The sequence below is a fragment of the Balearica regulorum genome, chromosome 3 (assembly GCF_011004875.1).
Source record: "Balearica regulorum gibbericeps isolate bBalReg1 chromosome 3, bBalReg1.pri, whole genome shotgun sequence".
In the NCBI taxonomy this organism is placed as follows: Eukaryota; Metazoa; Chordata; class Aves; order Gruiformes; family Gruidae; genus Balearica; species Balearica regulorum.
The window spans coordinates 20,860,851-20,880,019 of NC_046186.1; the positions used below are offsets into that span (position 1 = coordinate 20,860,851).

The 19,169-nt window shown below is 36.5% G+C and overlaps 1 protein-coding gene across 12 annotated transcripts in view; it reads left to right on the forward strand.

Moving 5' to 3' along the window:
• Positions 1–19,169, forward strand: part of MYT1L (myelin transcription factor 1 like) — a 319,071-nt gene that overhangs the window by 252,464 nt on the left and 47,438 nt on the right. For 8 of the 12 annotated variants that reach the window (XM_075747237.1, XM_075747233.1, XM_075747234.1 and 5 more), the window contains 5 exons: positions 2,972–3,219; positions 5,552–5,788; positions 7,534–7,655; positions 8,018–8,080; positions 8,578–8,646. In XM_075747237.1, coding sequence (XP_075603352.1) covers positions 2,972–3,219; positions 5,552–5,788; positions 7,534–7,655; positions 8,018–8,080; positions 8,578–8,646 — 739 coding nt within the window. The remainder of the gene's footprint in view (positions 1–2,971; positions 3,220–5,551; positions 5,789–7,533; positions 7,656–8,017; positions 8,081–8,577; positions 8,647–19,169) is intronic. The other 4 variants (XM_075747238.1, XM_075747240.1, XM_075747239.1 and 1 more) reach the window with 1 other exon arrangement.

The window sequence follows — 19,169 nt, forward strand, 5'->3', positions numbered from 1 at the left end:
GGACTGGGTCCTTCCATCAAAACACCGAAAAAATGTCAGGAATGGGATTCATCAGACTGAAAGTTCCTTTTTTTTTTTTCCACTGCCTGTGGAGGAAGCCTGTAATGAGTAGGTCAGATATCTGAAGTTAGGCAAGATGCATCTCTTATTGTGCAAGTCAGGAAAAATGTTGAGACTGTAATTGATTTATATAACATATTCAGTGTTGAGGCAGTACTGAGGATGAGGGTGCCTGGGCAGAATTTAATTCCACTCCAAATATCTTAGTTTGGTCCTTTATGTTGGGATCTCTCCCACTCCTCCATTATTAATTAGCAAAAGGAGCCTGTAGACTTAGAGAGGTTCTTTGTAATGAGCCCCCAGGCATGGGGGAGGCCGGGAGGCCAGTATGGGTATGCAGCTGGTTTGACCTGTGTCTGTTATTTAATGGGAAAGGTGTTATCCACATTTGGTTTCACTCCGGATCACGAAGTGTAGGGGGGACTGCAGAGCTTCCAAAACCTGGTGCCACAGAGCTGGGCAACATAGCAAGCAGAATTATCTGGTATTGAAAAAATGCATCTTTCCCTTCGTCAGAGATCTACTTGGTTTAGTTCATTGCAAATTGGTGATCTTTGTTTCTCGTGAAAAGCTAATGTGAAATGAACAGTCTCGGTTATGTGACTCATCTTAAAATGTACAGCTACAGTAAAGTTAAAATAACCATGGCCATTTCTCTCTAAGTGAGCTTTGCTTAAATTATTGGTAATCTAAAAGCTAATAATTGCGTAGCATGCTTATAGCACTTTACGTCTTCAAAGTGTTTTGCAAGTGAATCACAACACAACTAAATTTTAGAAGCAACTTTCTATTTATAGGGAAAATGAATTCGAGGGATAATATAGTTTGACCAAGGCCACAGAGGAGTCCATATCAGAGCCTGCATGAGTTTCTGATGGTTAGTTCTATGTATAAAGCTGCCTCTTTCCCTCCTTTTCTTTAGCACACATTCTCATACATATATATAATTTCCCATGTAGTATGTCTCTTATGTCTGTCTAAATGTGACCTGCTATAACAAGACTAACATTTTTTGCAAGTGACAGAAGTCTTATTTGTTCATGTGAATTTTGAAATATATTTCTAATTTGACAAGTTCAGTGGTACAGGGTGCTTGCTGTGTTAACACAGTAGAAACTGAATTATTCAATTATTTCCTTCCTTAAGTATAGGAAAATTCTTGTATGTCTTGGATACCGTTACAAAGTAACAATGGATAAATGCTGAATTTTTAATCACCACTGACTACTATATTAATAATGAAACTCTTGAGAAATAGTTCACAGGTTTATTATTAGTGGATACCCTGGTAGAGTAGTGCTACTATGTGTTCAAAACAAAGAAATGTGATGAATGTTTAGCATTCACTTCACTTTAAAAAATCACACCCTGTGCATTATGTGGCTTTCCTGAGAAAACTCCATCTGTTACGAATTAAGTGAAACACTATTTCCTTTACAGTAAAAATAACGCCATGATTTTTTTCAGTCTTTTAGAGAAAGGAGAATGACATAAGCTCTAGCAGAGATATTTTGCTTTCAGATTCTTCTTTTGAACCCTGCCTGCCTACCAAAGCAGCCTGTGGTTCACAAATGGGCTGTGCTCGTGGGAGCAGATTATTATATGTATGTCTGCTCAGACAAATACACCTGAAGAATCTGGCATTTAAATGGAGCCCATCACGGAAGAGCTCTAGCTAGGGCCTGACCTTTCTTTGTATAGCTCTCTAATCAGCATGCTAGTTGGTTATTGTTACACTGTGCTATATGGTGTGATCTCTGCAGTATACATTTCCATCTTAAGGGGAAGTAGTCGCTGTAATATGCCTGTATGTATCCTCTGACCTTGACTTTCATTTCTTTATGAAAATACATAAACTTTATGTTTAGGAGATGAGCTGATACTTTCTTGCATTTTATATAAACACTTTTAAAACAGTTTATTTGGGAAGAAGGTTGGAGAAATAAACGGGCTAATAGGGCTGTTTTGCATTATTACTATAACACTTTTGGCTGCAAGGAGCGTTTCTTAAAAGCAGCAAGAGCTCTAGATTGTATTAGAGAGGCTGGACGTGAGGTTTGTCAGCGCCTTGGCTCTTCTGTGACCGCTCGCAGCTTCTGTCGGTCAGAGTATGGCTGAGTGCCGCTGTCCTCAACGTGGGCAGGAAGGGCTGTCTTTGGTCCTCATTGTTTTTATGAAGAGTTGTAGGTGCTCGGGTTGTCTGGAGGTGGGGACGTTTCACTTATATCTGTTTCATTTATACAGCCACTGCTTCTGCCTTTGTGCAAGCCATGGTAAAACTCACATGTGACCACCACCTTTCTTCTTCCATCATGTTCCTCTCCTTTCTGATGGCCAGTGTCGTAATATTTGCCTGTGATGTAGGAAGAAGAAATATTGTAGGAAGCACGGGGTGTTTGAGGACATATGGGGAGCACTGTGGCCCAGAGACCAAGCCTGTCAGCCTTACGGTGGGCTTGATCTCCAGCAGCTCGGGGGGTCTAGGCCTTAAATTAGCAGTTTGCTCATGTAAATATGAAAAGGTCCCGTAGTGTTATGTTGCCCCTCATTAATAAAAATGAATGAGCTGAGCAGATCCTACCTTCTGTCTGACTATATATGTGGGGTAAAAGCAGTGTTTCTGTGTTTTTATTGTTTTCTAAATCCAGCCTGTTTGTCAGAACGATTCATGATCACGTCATGCAGATCTTTACAGGAGGTTATTTCATACAAACTCACATATGTAGCGTATAAAAATCACAGACAGAAATCAAGAAATACAGCCATCATTCTTACTGCCGGCTTTTTTTTTTTTTTTTTGCATCGGTTACTGTTGCTCATTATAAATTTCACCTCCAGCAGTTTGTTTTTCTCTTCACTTATGCAGAATGCTTGTTCTTTTGAGTCATCCTTGTCATATTTCTTCCCACAGCTAAACGCTACTGTAAGAATTCAAGTCCAACCAGCAGCACAACAAGCAGTTATGCCCCTAGCAGCAGCAGCAATATGAGTTGTGGTGGAGGCAGCAGTGCCAGCAGTACCTGCAGCAAGAGCAGCTTTGACTATACTCATGACATGGAGGCAGCGCACATGGCTGCTACTGCTATTCTGAATCTCTCCACTCGCTGCAGGGAGATGCCTCAGAACCTCTCCACTAAGCCTCAGGATCTCTGTGCGAGGGTAAAAATTAGTACTTCTGTTTGTTGATGAAGATTTCTCTTTACTGCACTTGCTCTGTGGCCCTAATAGAAGAATAGCTTTAGTACATCATGCTTTTTTTTTTTTTTTCCCCCTCATAACATAATCTGGTGTCTCTGCTGAAGCAGGGAGGAAAAAAAAAATATGCAAATTGCTCACAAGTACCTCAGGAAATCCTGATCGGTATATAAACTGATGATACTGATAGCATGTATTCCTTCTTTTTTTAATTTGTCTTTTACTAGGGAGATCTATAATTATAAAAGATGTTTGGATTGCTCAAGTGGTATTAATTGCACTACTGATTTTTTTTTGCTAAACACAGTCTGATTCATACATTTTGTGAAAGGATTAAGATTTAACGATGTATTTTCATTGAAAAGTCACAAATGGGACCTAAGGTTGTAAGATCTAGTACAAAGAAATCTGTGCTACTTGTGTGTTATAATTTCTTGCCTTTGAAATCACAGTTTTTAAGTCAGTGCATAATAAATTTGGAGTGAACAAATCCTCCAGTACAGTTGACTTTAAACATGCTTAACAGTAGTGCAGGGTCACTAACATTCGGTATGTGCATAGAGCCTCAGTATATTATGAAATAGCTATACAGATACCAATAAAAGCTTTTGTTGTTAAGCTTTATATATTAAGAAAAACAATTCACTAATAACATTCATTAAAGATTTACCCAAAGATTTTTTTTTTTCATTATAAACATTAAGTTTCGACTCTGATAGCTGTGAAGAAATGAGTATTTAACATGCACCAGCAAACAGTACGGTGCTACCTATACGAGACCACTAGATGGCTAAGTAGACAGATGCAGTGCAGAGGAAACATTTTTATTGTGCTTATAGAAGAGCTTTTGAGCTGGCAGACATGTTCTGTTCTTCTACATATAGACAAAGGTTTTCTTCCCCTCATCGTGTAAAGCGCCTTGATCATTCTTAACAAACTAAACCCATAGCAGTAGGTATTAGTAATAATTATGATTCAAGCCAGAATGGCTGGTGATTTTGTTTTCAAATGCTGCTTTTTATATTAATTTATTTAATACTGTTCAAGAGGGAAATCTTTTTCTGGCATTTAAATAAATGCAGTTTTTCTCTATATCAACATGATGGAAAAAGTTGGAATACAATGCTAAAAATCTTCTGTGTCAAAACCAGAAGGGGCCTCTTTCCTAATGTGTCGCCCTATATTGAGACTGAAGGAATGAATCTGAGAAGATAAACAAGTATTTTCTATATTAAATTAGCAGGATAGCAGCAATTAGATATATGCTCTGACAAAAGGGAGTAATTCAGAAAGAAAGATTTGCATTCACAGTGCTTTTCTGCAGCTCTGGTGTTACTCCAGAGGAGAGAAAGTCATCAGACATACGAGGAGTCAGTCGCATTCACATTAGTTTTGAAACCAGATTTCTTGTGGGGCGTTTCATTTTTGAAAGGATGTGGGCATTTTTATTTTAACTGTCCTTAGTTTTTTAAAATTTGTCTTCATTTTAAGATATCTTATTTCTTCTCATCAAATATAAGAGACAACCCTTTTTTGTTTCTATAAAAGAAAAAGTCAGAGCCTATAGTCACCCTATTTTTCACAGTACCTCAGTCGCTGCAGAAATTGGCACAACTATTGTTGCAACTATTCCGCTACCTAAATTTATTGATTATAAAGATAGATATATGAAATGTTAATACATTTACATCTGCAGGGAAGGAACTGTGAAATTTGAATGTATTTCCTCATTGGCAAATGGTGTCCAAAAGGACTTGTTTTGGTACCCTACATCCCTGTTTAATTTTCTGACATTATCTATTCAAGCATTGACTGTTATGTTAATGTTAAATAACAAAGAAACAAAGATTACTTGATGCTAGCTGGTTTTTGTTACTCTAATCATCCAGACAGGTGTCAGGACTGGAAACAAGAATTATGCAGATGTTACCTCATAGATACTCACCTGTCACAGAATAAATCAAGAGCATAAAACAACAATAAGAAAATACCTTTAGAGATACCTCCTTTTCATTCCAAATTTTGCACCTGTGTGCTGGCTGGCAGGAGGGGTAATGAAGACTCTTCCCTCTTCCTCCAAACATCAGATTAGCCATTCAGGAAGAAATCTACTTTAACAGCATTAATGTTGTGTAACAGCATCATGCTATGTGTGGGAGGGGGCTCAATGCTTACAATCTATACAGGAATGGAAAAGCGTTTTATCATTCTGCTAGGCAATCAGATTGAAGAACACAGAGAGGTAACAGTTTGCTAGTGTGAAGCCGAATTAACAATATTTTTCTTATTTTGACAGAATCCTGATATGGAAGTCGATGAAAATGGGACGTTGGATCTGAGCATGAACAAGCAGAGGCAGCGAGATGGTTGCTGTACCATTTTGACACCACTGGAGCCAATGTCCCCGCAACGGCAAGCCGTGATGAATAACCGGTGTTACCAACTGAACGAGGGTGACTGCTGGGACTTGCCAGTGGACTACACTAAAATGAAGCCCAGTAGGATAGATGAAGATGATTCCAAAGAGATTAATGTATGTCTTTTTCATCTATTAGTTCTCATTGCAATCTAATTTTGGTATTTCATTAAATTTCTGAAATTTGGAGGTAAAGAGGAAACAAAATTAATACGTGATAAAAATGGTGGTTTTCTACCAAGAGGACTTTCTGCTGGTTAATCTTTAGGACTATATCATGCTGGCGCACATCTGATCTGTGACTAAGTTCCATAAGACAACATTTGAACCATGAATGTGAATCATGTTTTCTAACAGCATCATCTTGTTAACAAATATCTTCTGCAGTGAAGATGTTTCGCTATATCCAGATTACGTTACTCTCTATAAGCAAGTTGACATAACTTTGCAATAGTGGGATAATCAGCTCTCAAGACAAGATATTCGCCTGAATTTGAAAACCATAAATGATGTGCTGAGTATTTGAAAGCATGTATTACTTAGAAATCAATTTAAACAAAAGCAGCAGAGTATAATGTAAGCTTTCTACTATTTTAGCTAATCTTCTTCTAGATTACTTATACACTCCTGATAGCTCTCTGTGTGGAAGGGCCTGTATTAATGAAATACTTTGTTTCAAGAATACAAAGAAGGAATGTTACAAATAGGTGTGACTTTCCAATTCATAATACCAAGACAACAGCAAAACCCTTTAAATGGAGGAAGCAAATAAAGACAATAAGTTACTGAATTTTTTTCTACTTTTCAAAACTTAGAACAGCCAGGACACTGAAGACGTCTGCTGACAAGTTTTAATGTCTCTGCTTTTGTTCATCGCGTTTCAACCTTAACCACTGTGTAGTTTACAATGCTGCACTCAATGCAATTTAGCCGTTTGGAGACTTCCAGACACTGTTCTGTGTTTTTTCTTGGTTTGTAACAGAAAATCAGGCTAATCATTTGTGCGTAGCACATCTATTGCCAATCTTGGTTAAAACATATAACTTTGAAACATATAACAAAGTGACATTTTGACTAGATACACTGAATGCATTCTAGCTCTGGTGTTAATTACAGTTTTGCTATTAATTTCACTGAAGTTAGGAGGAAATCTGTCACTATTGAGGAAACGTGAGGTAAAGCAGACAGTATAACGTGGTTTTTTCAGGGCAAGCCCAACTCCCTATTTCTACTGTGGTGTTCATAGCACCATCTGCAGGAATCGCTAAATCAATGCTTTCAGCCACTTCATTCCTGAAGTAGATGATTTTGAATTTCTGAATGCATCAGAAAAGTTATTTACAAATTATATAATTCTATTTTGCCAGACAGATCCACTGAGGTTTGCCTTAGATTGAGATTCTATGTGTAGATGTTAAGATTGCTCCTGTTTCATCTTTGAGATGTTCTAAACTGTTAAAAATGTTATTTAAGATGGCTTTTTGATGCATAAGATACTGTATTTAGTCATCTTTTTTTCCCTTTCCTCTGTTTTGTGGTGACTTCAGGAAAAAATACTGATTCTTTTAAAGCAAAATAATATGACCACTATAGAAAAAGTTGTGGTTTGCCCCTTTTTTTTTCTTTCCTAGTTAAATAAACTATATATTCCACATATTTTTGAGTCTTCATAGAAATACCCAAATATTATTTAAAAGTTTAATAGGTAAAGGAATATAAAATAATTTCATTAATTTTCTCTGGCAGAATAGGATAAAGAAGGAGATAACTTCTGATGCCTCTGCTTTGCATTATTTTGTGTAAGTTGTAACCTCACACAGCTGAAACTATAGAATAACTAATGCGTATATATTTGCCTGTAGCCAGAAGATTTGGATCCTTTCCAAGAGGCGCTTGAAGAAAGAAGATATCCTGGTGAAGTTACAATCCCAAGTCCTAAACCCAAATACCCTCAATGCAAAGAGAGCAAAAAGGATTTAATAACGTAAGCATAATGTGAGGTGAAATTATTTTTCTCCTTTTAACCTTTTCTCTCTTTGTCTTTTTTTAAACAAACGAGTACATATACGCCTTGCAGTATGAGCATGCAACATTTGCAGCATATAAATGTTTCAAACTGCCAGTTAAGTAAAGTGATAAGCTAACGTGTATTTGCTTGTTCTTAATGATGCTATATTGTATTGAGACGCCATTTTCATTTAAACCTGTTCATTTTGCAGCTTTTCGATTAGGATGCTTAAAACCCCTTGCAGTCATTGCAGCTAAACTGGAAACAATGAAACATTTAAAAGTTTTTTTTTAAACATACTTACTATTTTGGCTGTTTTTGTTTTTGTTTGGTGGCAGATGTCCAACACCAGGGTGTGATGGGAGTGGTCATGTGACTGGTAATTACGCCTCACATAGAAGGTGTGACTTCATTTTTTTCATGGTGGATTCTGTCTTTTCAATTTATTGTTTTCAGCTTACCTCAACAATGCTGTCAAAGTAAAACGTTGAACTATGTGTTAACCCTTTGAGTAATATATGTTGATCTTAAAAGCATGCTAATTTGTGTGTTGTATAAACGTCTTTTATTTTTAAATAGATTACTAAAATTTCCAAAGTATTCTTAAGCATTTAAGTAGTTAACCCAGGAATCTCAAATATTTTTTGTTACATTTTACTAGTTCATAGAGAAACAACAACAAAAAAAGAACATTTACAGTATGTAATTCTGGAAGTAATGTTGATACCTAAATATATTCAGAGGGTTAACTATATTACAAAATTCAATATTACAGCACTTGCCCCATCGCTTTTCTGCATTACAAACTTTTACTTTTTAATTTTTATGTTGTGTTTGTTTGGGAGTGTTCAGTTAATAAGAAGATTAACTTACTTGTATGTCCTGCCCTGTCTTACAGTTTATCTGGCTGTCCCTTGGCTGACAAAAGCATTCGAAGTATGCTGGCCACAAGCTCACAAGAACTCAAGTAAGATATAAAGAACAAATATTTTCTTTATAAATATTTATTTGACCACAAATTGTGTATTATTGTACCAGAAATAGGCTGTCTGGAGAGCTGCTGCAGAGGGGGCTGATCCTGCTTCGAACATGTGTTGAAGTCTCTAGAAATTCCATCCAGGCTGGCTCTATACATAAGTCTGTTGACGTAGTGCTTCCTTTTGTGTATTCATTAGGTGATAGGGATTGACAAAAGTCAGAACTTCTGGAATTTCATCTAAATGTTTCAATTCCTATTCAATTTTTTTCTGTTTTGAGTTTGAGTTTGCTAGTTAGAACAGAAAATTCTCATGTGATTAGACTGATGAAATACTTTGATTACACAACCAGTGAAGTGCTGCAGTTTCTCAGACATAGATCGGAGGGAAGAGAAAACAATTTGTTTATCCCTAATGCTTACATAATTTTCCCCAGGTTTGTATCACTGTTATCAGCTTAATGCATTTTCTAATTTGACTTTGTTTTTTAGTGTTAACTTAGTTATTCCCCTACTTAAAATACATTCTTTACAATTCCTTTCAGTTCTTTGGAGTGACAATTGTCAGCAATGAAACTTAGAGAATTGTGAGACAGCTTTGATCTGTCTTCCTGCTTGACTGAAACTCTGTATGTGAAAGAGCTATAGAATTTTTTAGTGCTATGAGATAGTGGTACTCCTGAGTTGGTACTATGGTTAACATGGAAAGATGTTCACAAGTAAAAGGAAAAATTGGGTAGGGAAAGTATGAGTGGATAGCTTATGCTGCCATGCTAAGCAATATTCTGTCTTTACCATACATGAGTGCCTTAAATAGCATTTCTTCAGTTCAGTACATACCTTGATGAAAAAAACAACTGTAAAGCATGGGAAAGATAAGAAAGCAAGCATGGGAAACCTACTGATTGCTCTCTAGTCTTAGCTAATCTGGTCACTAGATGCAAACAATAGGTACAAAATTTACAATTTATTTCCCACCCAGTCAAAAATATCTTTTTTAAAACTATCAGTTTAGATCATGCTGGTATCTGCTGCTAGAAGGCTATTTGGTATGAAAGGGGAAGGGATATAAATGAGATCAGGGAAAACGTGTAAGTATAAGCAGAGTAAGACATGGGCACATAAACCCCAGAGAAACTCAGATTTGGACCTGGATTCTGGGTTGGGATGGGTCAATTGGTAGATGTTCGGGGAAATGCAATTACATAACCAAGACGCAGACAAGACTATTGGAGCAGCATGAATAATACTTTAAGCACGTACTTTGCTGCTCTAACCCTTTATAAAGTTTCCACTTGTGTTAGGAAATTGTTCCTGAATTACCCCATCTCCTCTGCCTTTCTCAAGCATCTGCAGTCGAGCCTACCTAGTAGAGACCAGGATGGAAAAAAACCCCACTTGAACTTGAGACCGCACTCCTGTCTCATGCCGTTCTCTCAACCTATTGCAAGTTTTGCCTAAGCGAAGAGAACAAGATTAAGTCATATTTTAAATTATATTTTCAGGTTTAGCAGCCATTATTTATTTAGCATTTAGCATAAATTATTAATTTAGCAGTTATTGTAATACCTATTGAACACATAAAAACTGTTAAGTGAATTCAAAAATTAGGAAATGCCAGAATTCTAAGCAGACTGACTTAACTCGTTTCTCTTTTGCATTTTCATTACAATGCAATCCTTCATTTTCTGATCACATATTTTTCCATTGGATAACAAAGTAATTCATTGCACAGGGCAGACAGTAATCACTGCATAAACAGCTAATGAATTTCTTCTGTTTTCCTCATTATCCCATGTGTGGCCCTGTCTGCTATTCACTGCACTTTTCTCAAACTGTACTTTCAGGATGTAACTACTAATTCACTCACATATTTGTCCCTACCATTGCATCGGAGTGTCTCCTAATTAGTTTTTCATGGTTATAAAGGAATTAATTTATTTTCACCTGCAATTATACACTGAAGTAAGTAATTTTAAACTCAGAAATCTTAAGCATATAATTTTGATTGCTCAGTTTGAGACTTGTAGGACTCAGTTTGTCAGAGTTCTTTGCACTGTAGAGAACTGCATATGTACAAAGCTTAGTACCGACTGAATTCACTTGGAGCTGTGGGAAAGCGGCAGTTTTACATGAAGAGTGATTGATCCTGTGTGAAAAGGGATGAACTCCACAGAAAAAAGCAGGATAGAGTCCAGTGTTCCAGAACAGCAATGGGACTATCTTTTCTCCTCCCCCAAAACTCTGATCAGTCCCAGCTTCCACTTGCTCCATTCACTCTATCCTGGTTTTTTTCATCGTTTTTTCTACATGTCTCAAGCTCCTTGTCCAATCAGCCCATCGCCTGCCTCCATCACATTTATATTTTTATTGTTCTCTAGCTCTTAGACATCCTGCTGAAGTTGGTGCAGAGAGAAATAAAGTATCTTTGCATTTCTCACATATATTTGAAAGCAGGGAAGTAGGAGTCCTATGCATGGCAGCATCCTTTATAAAGCCCTCATTTATGCTCTTGTTCTCTGCCTAAGATGGAGGAAGATGTGATCATGTAAATGATAATGCATATGCACAAAACAGCTAAACCAAAGCTGGTTTTGGAATTTTTTTAAACTGTGAAATACTTCGTTTACATCTGTTATACTTCTGCATGTGAGATTTGGGGGTATAATTTCCTTGCTTTTAAAAAGAGCAAGCTGAAAAGAAGCAGAAATTCCATAATGTGGGATTCTACTGGCTGGCTGTCAGGCCACCAGCCACCATGGGAACTTTTGATATCCACTATATAGGTCACCTGAACTACTGTGGTAGCAAGCAGCAGTAAAAGGTATAATGCTCTGCATGGACTGGCACCAGGAGGAGGTGGGGAACATTGCTGGTGTTTTTCATACATATTTGCTGACAACAGAAGAGTAGTGAGAATCAGTAACCTTGGCTTCTGCCCCAGGCTGTAGAAAGAAATGTATACACATTTTTTTGCCTATATCCCAAGCTGAGATCCCTTCTGTCCTCTCCCTACCAATCTGTACTGTTCCCATCTCTCCTTCATCTTTTATTCCTTGTTCCAGTTTTCAATGTAGCTGTTTACAGTCATCCATAAACACGTCAACCTCTGTAAACTTTCTGGAAAATACTTTTCTAGTGCGTGGGGTATAGAGAACAATTGACAGTGCAGTAGAAGAATTGATAGTGCAGCATAGGGATTGTATTTCTGGACTGCATAGTTTGGAAAGATTTCATACTTTTATGGCTTTGCCATACATAGCTTATGTAGCAAATATTGCATATGTTCTGGTAAAGCCTTTGTATCACATTTTACCAATCCATGATCTCCTTCTGTGCATTGTATAACACACACTGATTCTTTTCGAGCCCCAACCAAAATAAAAAATAGCAAACAGTGTGTTAGCAAAATTCCAGTCAGGAATCTGCATTATACCTAACTCGTGTGTATTATACAATGCACAGAAGGAGATAATATTCATAATCAAAATAATATGAGAATCTGAAAAGGTTAGAGAAAAGTTTATTTTGCTCAATAGTTATGCTCACTGTATTTCCTTTTGGTAGTTGTGACTTCATAAATTCCATCACCCACATTTCCTGACTCCCAGAATAATAACGTTGCAGCTTTCAATTAAATTTTTCTGGGGTTGGCCTAATTATTCCTTACCACCATTCCACGCTTCTCTTCTGTAGGGCTTCTTGCTCACGTTTATCGTGCAGATTGCACGATTCTCCACTTTCACCCAAAGCCCAAGTGGAAACATGAGAATCTTTGTGCATAGTTTATCAGCAGACCAAAGCAGTTACACAGCCTGGTCAATGATCTCCAAATAACAGAAGAATTTCTTCAGCTTTAATTCTCTGTTACTGCTGCTGGCAAAAAAAAAGAGGTCAACAGCTTTAAGGGTCTCTGAAGAAATTAATATCTGGCAAGAATCCAAGCTTTTCCAGCATTAGATTTGGGTTAGAATACTTGTGAAAAGCAACTAATTTTTAAAGGACGTAGGGACACTATATTGCTGAGTAAACTTAACTATGATGGGAAAGCAATTAACAGCCCACCCAGTGACAGCTACCAATATTAAAATATTCATAAGTTAAATCCAGTTTAATCTTACCCAGGGGCTTTTCCTTATCAGTTTTCCTTATTTACTCCTTATCATAGGAGGTTTTTCTAATAGTGTTACTTGAAAACTGTAATCCTGTTGTCGAATTACAAATACTATAAAAAAGCAACATTTTGAAGCACTTTTAATCTATTCAAAATAATTCTTTTTAAAAACCCTAAAATTAATTATTGTTTTTAAAAGGACACATTTTGATCATCAGTAAATCAGTCCCAGCTAAAATGCAGCACACTGACTGAGAACATTTCTACTCAGTGTACTGCGAACATGAGAACCACAGAATCTGGGTACCAGAGACTCCCAGAAAATGACACACTTAGCTACTTTCATGTAAAAATAATCATACTATTTCAAAGGCCATAGGTAACTAGATATTAGCTTGGTCTACCATGGGACTGACCATCAAATTGTCAACATTTACCCTTGTTCCTTGAGTCCATTTTCTGCCAGAAATTCTAATTACTACTTATAATAAAGAATCTGAACCTCAGAAAGATTTGCGGTTCAACCAGGTGTATATAAGTTTGGATACTTAATCTGATACTGTTGTAATATGCCCGGTCCTTCAGTCCCAAAGCGCCTGTGCCTCTATGTAGATTTTGCATGTCATTGTTTCCTGCAGTGGACATGTTTCGCTACTCCCCTATGGCACTTACAGGCAGGAGCACAGTCTCACTTCCCTCTCTACAACAAAGTCTGAGAGCTTTTCTTCTCCACATCTCTTCTTAACTCAAAGTGAGGAGCTCTGTCAATTTTTGCACATTCTCCACAATGAAGTAAGAGTTTGAATTTCTGTGCCTCCTTCTTCTTTCCATGTCACTCTGCCCTAATTTCCATATTTTTCGTGGCGGTCTTCTACTCTTTCTCTTCTCTTCCTTTTATCCTTGTCTCCGTATTCCCAGATGTGTCATCCTAGTAGTGTATTCCCTTCAGTTCAGATGGAAAGGTGAGTTTCACTGAAGCTTTCCCTGTTAACCACAACTTTTCTAGGAAGAACTCCATGCAGTACAGTTTTTTTCTGGGTAGTGAGGATATCCTTAGTTCATACTTACAGGGAAACTCTTCCATGTTAGTATAATCTCTAATATTCACTTTTTATTGGTGTAATTTTACTGCAATTTGCTCAGCAAGAACTAGAAACTGGGAAGTAAAAAAGTAGTATTTTCTTCCTCACTTTAGTGATCTTGCAAAAAATAGGCCTTCTCTAAATACTAAATTAAAATGCAGAAACAAAGATTAATAGGATATATTAGTAAAAGACCACAGAAACATTCCCCTCTTTAGACAGGTAACCAGATTATTCTTGGACATTGGTACATATACTCTTTAAACCTTGATAGCTCTCCCAATATATACAGTCACTTTTTGTACTCAAACCAGTTATTTCTGCAGGGATCTGTTTAGCTGCTGAAGAGATTTCTCCACCTACATCCTGTGTTTGACAGTTGAGGTGTTTCTGATGGTTCAGTGCCTGGGTGTACATTTGTTGCTTCATTGGCACAGGAGTTTTATCCCTTGCCTTGCCTTGCCTTGCCTTGCCTTGCCTTGCCTTGCCTTCCCTTGACTTCACTTCCCTTTTCCTGTTGCGATTACATCTGTCCTCCTATAAGAACTCAGTAAGACTATGACCCATTATATAGTTTTCACTCACTTTTCTCTTAGAAAATTGCTCTTTGTGCAAGAGAAATAACCATTTCCATTCTTACTATCACTTTTTTTTTACTTCTGTTGTTTATGTCCTCTTTTCTTTTTTTTTTTTCTACATGGGAAACTTAATAGAAGTTGTCATTACAGTTTTTCTTGAATACCAAGGTTGTTGATTACTAGTAAGTGATCTTGTGTTATAATGCAATACTCCTTTGATGCTAAGTATGTATCCTTTGAATCTACAGATACTTTTTGAAGTTCCTTGATGTTTTAGCTAACTTTTATATAGGAAATGTGATTGCAAGGACCAGATGCGATATATTTGGAGTAATGTTAAAAATTACTAGAGCGAGTCATTTGTAAATTATAGTGTTTTATTAACTTACCTGCAATGTTATGGTAAAACAAACTGCATTTTTTAATGTGTTATTAAATTGCAAGCTAGCGTGCAAGTCTAATTTAAATCATTAAAAACAGAACCAAGGAACTTAGATCCCCAGTATTAGTTCACCTATAAAGAATAATCTTTCCCATTTTGTTCAACTAGATCCTTGGGCCAAGTGAAATTAGGAATCTCATGTGGTTTCAGTGGGTTTTTTTTGCATTTTTGTTTCCTGTATTTATTGCAGATTTCCACTTGGATACCTTATCTTTGATGGCAGCATGCATGCCTGGCCAGAACAGAACACCTTGGGCTCTGTTCCTGCACTTCTCAATACTCAAATGGGCACTGTAGGTTATACCTAGCATTTCCAACCTCATGTTGTGTGGTGTTATGATAATGTCCTTTGTATAGAAACCCATCATCTGCAGCAACCTCATCTCTGTAGTCGCAATAAGTTCTACATATGGAAGTGGCTGGGCTTTTTTTCTTTTAGAATAACTCATTCAGACTCTGGTAAGGTTGAGTCATTCCATTTTTCTCACATAAGTTTGTCAACTTTTGTCTCCAAAATGGAAAATACTTGAGTTCTGTTTACATAAGACCCTTCATCATTGTTTTCATTACTGAGAGGTAGTCTTAAAAGCATGTACTCTCTAAAATGCTCCTTAAAAGCCATCTGCATATCAGTACCTCTGATGCTGTGAAATGCTCCATGCAGGCACACAACTGTTTGCATGAAGCACCTTGCAGAATCAGGGCCTTAGTAAGTTCTCAATACCATGAAATGCTCTGAAATTAGAGGCTTCATTTGCACAGAGGCGTCTACAATACTCAAATAGTTTATGGCCTCTTTCTTTATGTACTTAATTATTTAAAACAAAAGATATTGATAGCTGTATTCTCTTGCTGTTTGGATTTTATTCAGCATTTAAAACCATTTGCCACTTATCATCTGGAATAGTCTCAATTCAGATGAACGTTCACTGAATTATTATTCAAAAGAACCTGTATGACTTAAGAGTCTAAACTTTGTTTTCAGAATGAATGTAAGTAAGTGCTGGGCGTCTACATCCCTGCAACTTCTATATGCCTAACTTTGAAAGTGGAATTCAGAGTCTGCAATAACAACTTAGGCAGTTTTGAAGATACAACCCTTAGTTCCTAAGCTCTTCCCTAATCACCAAATATTTCCGTGTGAATGTTTATTTGAAAGTTGATTTTAATTTTCAAAACTTTTCTCTTGTCAGTCATTCCAATGCCATTCTGTGCAGCCCTTAAGCAGCTATTCTGAGAGGAGCACTTAACTGAGATTAATTATCAATGAATTTGCTTAGTTATGTTAACATGCCCAATGAATCTCTCTAAGGCCTTCTTGTATTGGAGTCTTTCCATTTGTACAGTTGCCTCCGCCTTCCTTGGGTTTGGTCATACTTCTTTGTCATTGAATGTGTCCTGCATAATTAATCTCATTCAGCCTGGCATTTGCTCGTATTCAATTCAAGGGTCTTTTCTTTGGCACAATTTGGTTATTGTGCAAACTCCCATTGTGATGTTGATCATTTTTACTTCAAATCAACAGATCATAACCAATTGCTCATCCCATCCAGATCCGCAAAGATCTGCAACATGATGCTGTGGTATATCCCAAGTGCTGAGGCAATCCCCATGGGAAGTTGCATAAACTATACAGTTACTAAAAGGGGAATTAAAAGTGCAGTGTTTTGCACTTTCTGTGTTTGGTCAGACTTGCCAAAACCCTTTAATATATACCCCAAAATAAAAGTAATTTTGTCACTTGAAGTCCTAAATACGATCGCCTGGATCCTCAGTTGGTGTAAATTAGCATAGCTCTGTTGCCTTCAGTGGAGTTAAGCTAAGATACAACAGTGATGATCTGGGCAGATGCCCTCAGCTGCTCTCTTGGGTTAGCATTCATGTTTGATTGCCTTATTTAAATCTTTTGAAGTTATAAAATTCCTTGCATTGTTTGGTTTCTTAGAATGGCCAATTGCTAACTCGATTACTTGGTGTCTGTATCTGCACAGTAACATCTGATTTTGCCATGCAGTTAAGTTCACCCCTTTATTTTTATCTCAGTGCTATTGGGACTTTATGTGGCACACATTTTTTGCAGCACTGTAGTATCTATATCAATGTTTTATATCTCTAAAATATCCCATATCCCTCATAAACACCTCATCATAATCTTCTTTTACAATATTTTTTGTATTCCCAGTAAGTGGAATTTACATTTGCTCATCTGCATGTAAAAACTGCTCTTCTACCCTAACACACATAGAATTTCCACTGCTTCAAAGTCTGCTGGTTTCTCTCCTTCTACAGATAACGACATTGTGCTCTTTCAGCATGGGCTCATTTGGTGTACACTGTGTGAAACAACCTTAGATTTTGAGGAGTATTTTAACACTGGCCATCATTAATTATTTTTGTATGCTTGACTGTGCTTACACTGCACTCAGCTCCACCAGTATCTGTTTTCTGTAATAAAAAAGAGGCAGAGGAGGACTGCAGTATAAGCACATCACTATTGTTATCTATTATTTTCTGGACTGCGGTAAAAAGGAAAAAAAAAACAGACCTTTGAAAAAAATTAAATCTAAATAAATTATATCTAAGGTGTAGTTTCCAGAATTATACTATTTACATAGTTTTGTTAAAATGATCAGCTGTAAAGTAGTCAACCAGAGTGATATTTAAAATTTCAGGCTTCAGGGTTAACACTACATGGAGATGAACAGAATCTAGTTTCCAAATTTGCAGACTGCAACTTAATGGGGAGCTTAAAAGACCTGTAAATATAATTTATTAAAAAAGATTAGATACTGGAGCACTTTTCTTCTGTATTAATAGGAAAGGAATCAAATCATGCAGACACAGTTTATAAGAAAACCAAGCCATAGTCTTTATTTTGTTTTGGTTTGGTTTTGGGGTTTTTTTTACAGATAGAGAACTATTTTTTCCAGGGCAGTCAGGCACTTTTTTTGAACACATAATTCACACAAAAAGCATTGTAAAGCAGACTTAGTACAAAATCACAACTTACTCATTTTACCTGTAAAACTGTGAATTATGGATTTTTTTGTTTGCTTGTATAAACTGGTGATAGTTGAAAGAACTAAAATGACCCTGTGTTAAATGCAGTCTACTGAATGCTGAATTCAGAGTTTAATAGGTAAACAACATATAATTTACTTTTTGACTCTATGATCTGAATCTGTAATTCAGCCATGAGTTAGACAAGATATCAGACAATAGATATAAAACTGAAAAAACATCTTGGTTATTTCTTACAAATATTTGTATGTTTTTCTTTTTAATACCAGGGTTATTCTTTAAAAGGGAGTGAATTCAGTATCTGCTATTTTAACTTCTGTGTATTTCACAAATAAATAAGTTTTAATTTAAAAGCTATAAATGTTGGGTATGCTGGACATCGCAGAGATAAATCACTGGTTTTGTTCCCCATGAATAAGAGTTATAAACAAATTATGGAAAAAAATAGGGAAATCATAAAAATGTATATGAAAAGAGCTGAATAATTAAAAAAAAATTATAGATTATGGGTTTCTCCTCAAGGCTTCTCCAGGAACCATTGTAGGTGGTGATTTGTTTTCCTCTGATGCACTAATCAAGAAACTTCTGTCAGGAAAGCGTAAGTATGTTCCATAAGTATAGGCGTAATGGAGGAGGGGCAAGGGCCTTGTTTTTGACTAACACCCAATACGCCTGTTGTGACTTCAGTGTGAAGAATCTGAAAGAACAGAATTATTAAGAATTTTTTTTTTTTTTTTTGTAAGCTAGCTAAGGTTTAATCCTCAACATACCCATTCACAGAAAAAGACCTTCAATGGTTCTAAGTCTTCCCTGAGACCTGATCCAAAGTCCTCTTAAGTCAATGGAAAAAACTCCCACCATCTTTAGCTGGCTTTCAATCTGAGATTATGTTCTGTAACTGTGAAAAGTTTTCCCTGAGCAACATGTTTTTAATGGAATGAGAACAATATTACAAGGCCAAATTCCATGCATAAGCCCGTGAGCAGAATTTGCACTCCTTACACTTGACAAAACCCGTTTTGGGTCGATACTGTCACAGACAGAGTCCTACCATTACTTATTTTACAAGAAAAGGGTATTTTTAAGGTATTAATTAGTCAATTTTTGGTAAGGAAATTCTTTAACTTTTGTTTGACTTCAATTTAATACAATAAAGCTCTGTAAATTAAAAATAAGTAATATTTAATGCATATGAGAGGTAATCGTCTACCAGTTTGTATGCAAAACATGTATCCAGAATACAATGTTTTAACTGTAGTTTACCTGATTTTAACTCC